Consider the following 4,921-nt stretch of genomic DNA (forward strand, 5'->3'; position numbering starts at 1 on the left):
AGGTGCGGGTCCCAGGACTGTTTGATGCTCTGTCTCCTGAAGCCCAAGGAGAGGGGATGAGCTGGGTCCTCAGAGGCTGTCTCTGCAGGGCAGCTCCCTGACAATCCCCAGCTCTGCCTCAGAGTCACACGGGCTGGAATGGAGTTGACTCATCTCAGGATGAGACCTGGGGGAGCCAGGTCACTGTCAGTGCACTTGTGTCTGAGCTGGGACGCCATTGTCTGGAGCCCCTGGAAATGCTGGCACAGGGGGTTTCTCTGTGCCCAGGACCTTCTCTACACCCTGTTGCCTTGTTCTCTTTAGGGTCCAGACCAGTTTCAAGTCCTCTCCCTGGGATCTTCTCCTTGCCTGGGGTCCTCTGCCTCATCCTGGGGTCCCTTCTCTTCCTGGTCCTCATCATCCTGGTGACTCAGGTGTTCAGATGGATAGCAGAGCGCAGAGGTGGGCTGCAGGGGGAACTGGGGACCAGGGAGAGTGTGTGGAGGCAGGAGATGGGGCAGGTGTGAGGAGGGGAACCTGGGCCAGGTCTCTGTTGTGAGTCTGAAGAACTCCATGTTCTCCATGCTGAGCTCTAAGGGGTGAGTAGACAGAGGTTCTTAGGACTGGGGCGTGAACTCTCATAAGTCATGACCTCTCCTATGAGACCAGACAGAGTCAGGGCTGAGCTGTGAATTCAGGTCAGACAGGGGAGAGGGTGCTGACATGGTGCATGGGGTGGAAGATGATGCCGAGGTCCAGGCAGCCTCCGTGTGAACATCAGGGAGATAAAGGGTGGGCCTGCTGGACCGAAGTGTCTGGGGAAGCACCTCTGACCTTCTGGGGGATCTCTCAGCCTTATCCAGCTATGAAGATGCTCTTGCTGAAGCCGTGTATGATGAGCTTGATCATCTTGTGACTCAGAAGAAGGGTCTTCTGGGCAGCCCAGGTGGGTGTCTCTGCCTGCCCTCCTGGGACCTCTGGTTGTTACACCCACTGGGTGTGCGCATTTTCTCAGCATCTGCAGACCCCACACGTTCCCCAGGCTCACAGAGGTAGCTCTCTAAAGTGGCAGGGTGGCCTCTTACAGCCCTGTGAACCTCCAGCCTCTGTCTACACTGCAAGAGCCAGACCCATCCCTTCTCAGCCTTAACACCGGTCCTGTGGGTGTGGGAGGATCATTCTGTGTGTTGTGTGATGTTTTTCTCCACTTTAGGCTTCCTCTCAGATGGTGAGGACAATGACTCCAGGTCTGCTCCAGGTAATAGAAGTGGACCTGCTTCAGCTGAGTGTTGGGAGGAGAGTTTCCCTCCTCATAGAGAGGAGATGTAGGGGGAACAATCTTCCTTTAATGGACCAGAGGGATCTCTTGTGTCCAGATTGGGTCTGTCCTTATCCTTCTCTGGCTGTTCTGTGATGTCTCACATTTGGGGCTGGGCTCTCTGTGTTCAGAATCACAAGAGATACACACTGGTTTTAAAAAAAAAATCTGTAAAGCACAATTAGTCAAAATACTTTAGTAATGCTCAATGGTGGGAGAATTGCTTTGAGATATATATTTTCAAACAGGAAATATTAAGATATATAAAGTCATGTTTTGGTTTATGGACACATCAAAATGAAACATGGTCTTAGAGAAAAAAAAAAATCTTTTGAAACTGGTGCCTCTGTTTAGCAGCTCAGAAACTGGGTCAGAAGGCATCTTAGGCATTTCCCAGACCAACCCACCTAATGTGGTTTAATCTGATCTCTGATGTGCCCTCAGAAGCCCCAGATCAGAAGACCTATGCCCTTGGTGAGGATTATGATGATGCTGAAGAGGTTCCAATGCGTGGGGCTCATCCTACCTCTCAGGGGAGTGAGGAGAAAGTGCTTCCAAAGAAGGAAGATGGGATGAGGTCTCAGACAGGTGAGTGGAGTTAGCTGATCCCCTGTAATCTTTGGTCTCTGTCCTGGAAAGGGTGAATTTGAGCTCCTCAATGTCAAGCCTCTCTACAGTTTCTCATGCATTTGAGAATCTCATGCAGGATAATCTCATGCATTTGATGGGCTTCCCTGGTGGCTCAGATGGTAAAGAATCTGCCTGCAATGCAGGAGACCTGGGTTTGATCCCTGGGTCAAAGATCTCCAGGAAGATCACCTGGAGAAGGGAATGGCTACCCACTCTAGTATTCTTGCCTGGAGAATCCCATGGATTGAGGAGCCTGGGGGGGCGGCTACAGTGCATAGGGTTACAAAGAGCCAGACACAACTGAATAACTAGCACTTCACTGCCTGGAAGCAGGTCTTCTCAGAGCTCCTGTGTAAGCACAGGTCTCCTGTGATGCAGGGTTTCCACATGAGCTGAGGCCCCAGAGAGTAAGTGGACTGGATCTGAAAGGACAGCTTGGATCCATCCTCACTGCAACTGATATGAAATAGGCTGAGCCTCCCTGCCCACCCCTGGGTCCCAGGGATGCTTTGTCATCACCACAGGCTTAACTTGCTTCCTCCTCACTGTCTGGCCCCCTTGTCTCTGTTCTAAATCATACCTCTCTTTCCTCTTTCAAGCTCTTCTCTAAACATCTTTAGAGAGGAAGCTGATCCTGGGGAAGGAGAAGAGAGCCCCTGGCTGCTCCAGGGGGAGAAAGTGGACCGTGGGTATGAGGATGTTGAACTAAGTGCCCTGGGAACATCCACAGTGACTTTTCCATGATGTTGTATTAAGTACAAGATCATGCTGCAGATATTCTAATTGCCTGTATCTCAATAGAATAGTGCTGACCTGTGATTGTGTTATACGGGAATTGCTCAAAATGAAATATTCTGTATAAAGTAAATTTTTTTTTTTTTTGCTTTGTTAATTATTACCAAGTTCCATGACAAATGCTTTTCGAGGATTGGTCCTCAAACACCATTTCCCTCAAAGGAAATACACGATGAGTGCACTGCCCTGTTTTCTCACCTCCTTCAAAGGCTAATGAGGGTATGACTTAACCCAGGAACACAGATGCTCCAGGTCACTCTTACTTAGAAAACACATCTAAACTTGTTTCACATTCACACTCTCCTTCCTAGCAAGATGAATTGTCCACCAAAAAATATAGTCAGAACCTGGTAGGTTATTTTATTTGGTGGGAATGCTTAGGATTCTAAGCCCTGGAGACAGCATCTCAGTAGCTCTGAGAAAACTGCTCCAAGCAGGCAGGAAGGGAAGCCAGGCTGTATACAAGTTTACAACAAAGGGAGCAGGCAGTCTGAAGATCAAAGATCAGGTACCAAGTTAAGGAATTTAGCATTTTATGTATGGGAAGATGCAAGCCTCTGGACTTCCTGAATTCAATTCTTTCATATGCAGCTCAGCTATCTGGGGCCAACCCTGTTTCCTTGTTCACCTTAAGGAGCAGCAGATGGCTGCTTCTTGCTTTCCCCCAGCTCCTCAGCAATCACCATGGGGTGTGGGAGCATCCCCTGGATCAGTTTTGGGAACCCTCATTCATGTTTGGAGGCCAGAAATCACTGATGGTTGTTGCATTTCTTGTTTATTTATATGACAGGAGATATTTTCATTTCACAAAATCATGGTAAAAACCCAATCCTGAACATTCCTGTATGTTCTTCCCTGAGATGTCACATCACCTGTTTTTAACTTATTTTGGGGCACCAGACTTGGGTGTGAGTTTCATAGTAGGAGTTTGCTGGTGGGAGAGAATGGATACAGTTTTCCTTATCCTGCTTAAGTGTTCATGGGTCAATTAAAACTCTAACTCTAGGTAACTACCTCTGCCTTTTCATCTCTCATTCCCTAGGTTACTTTATCTGTTTATTCCTCAAGCAGATATAGATTCCTCCTTGCTCTTCTCCCATGTCTAGTTGTTATCAAATCGTTATGAATCCATTCTTTCCATCCCTGCCTACTGTTTCTTCAGAACGTTGCCATTTCTTGTCTTCCCAATTATCTATCCTTCTGAGCAAATTATATCAGCTCATATCTCTAAGTTGATGGATGGCAAATTGGTGCTCACCTACACCCTGCATCCACGTGGAACAAGAGGGCAAGAAAGTGGAGACCTAGACAGAGGGGATCCAGAAGAAGGGATAGCTGGGGAAATCAGGTACGTTTGTCTATTTACGTTTCAAAGATGTGAATGGAGGGGTCTGATATGACTGAATTCTTAAAGGAAATATTTCAGACTAATGGGCTCCTCTGAAGACATACTGTTTCAAGATTGCTTTAGTCTGGTTACTACTGAAAATGTAAACATGATCCTGCTGTGATTCTTCAGGGTACAGAGAGCTGTCGTGTAGGAGTGGCCCAGTAAATATTACATTTCAAAACACCACCACCACCACCAGTTCCATTGTGGACATGTGGAGAGGCTGCTGAACTAATATAAGACCTGAGAGTGATGGCCTGGTTGTGAGTTGAACCCACCCAGTTCCTGGCTGATGGCTCTGCATGGTGTCCAGGGCTCTGACCTACAGTCACGCTTGCAGTCTTCATAGTTCTAGGCTGTTGCTTGGGGATGGGAAGACGTCCAGGACTCCTCCTAGGGCAGCTCACATGTCTATTCACCACTGGGAAGTGATGAAATAAATGACATATGATGAAAGAAATAAAGTATACCCACCAAGAAGCTCAGGGAGCTTCAAAAAATGCAGATAAACAATCAAATCCAGGGAAAGAATATGTGAACAAAATAAGATTAAAAAGTTATTTATTATTATTATTGTTTTCAATTTTTGGTTTCACTGGGTCTTTGTTGACACACATGGGCTTTCTCTAGTTGTGGCAAGCAGGCACTACTCTTCTTTGTGGACAGCAGGCCTCACTGTGTGGGGACTTCTCCTGTTGTTGAGCACAGGCTCTAGGTGCACAGGCTTCAGTACTTGTAGCATGCCAGCTCCTGTGAGCAGTCTGTGGTCCTAGAGCACAGAGTAGTTGTGCCCAGGCTCTGAGTTGCTC

The 4,921-nt window shown here is 47.5% G+C and overlaps 1 protein-coding gene across 1 annotated transcript in view; it reads left to right on the forward strand.

Moving 5' to 3' along the window:
- The first annotated feature begins 384 nt into the window (after nucleotides 1-384).
- LOC104995505 (antigen WC1.1-like) overlaps nucleotides 385-4,921 on the forward strand; it is an 81,093-nt gene continuing 76,556 nt past the window's right edge. Inside the window, exons 1-4 of the mRNA XM_010849381.1 lie at nucleotides 385-441; nucleotides 833-925; nucleotides 1,193-1,237; nucleotides 1,742-1,885. Of these exons, the coding sequence (XP_010847683.1) occupies nucleotides 1,804-1,885 (82 nt within the window). The 5' untranslated portion in view covers nucleotides 385-441; nucleotides 833-925; nucleotides 1,193-1,237; nucleotides 1,742-1,803. The remainder of the gene's footprint in view (nucleotides 442-832; nucleotides 926-1,192; nucleotides 1,238-1,741; nucleotides 1,886-4,921) is intronic.

The sequence above is a fragment of the Bison bison genome, unplaced genomic scaffold (genome assembly GCF_000754665.1).
Source record: "Bison bison bison isolate TAMUID 2011002044 unplaced genomic scaffold, Bison_UMD1.0 scf7180017864281, whole genome shotgun sequence".
NCBI classification, from domain to species: Eukaryota; Metazoa; Chordata; class Mammalia; order Artiodactyla; family Bovidae; genus Bison; species Bison bison.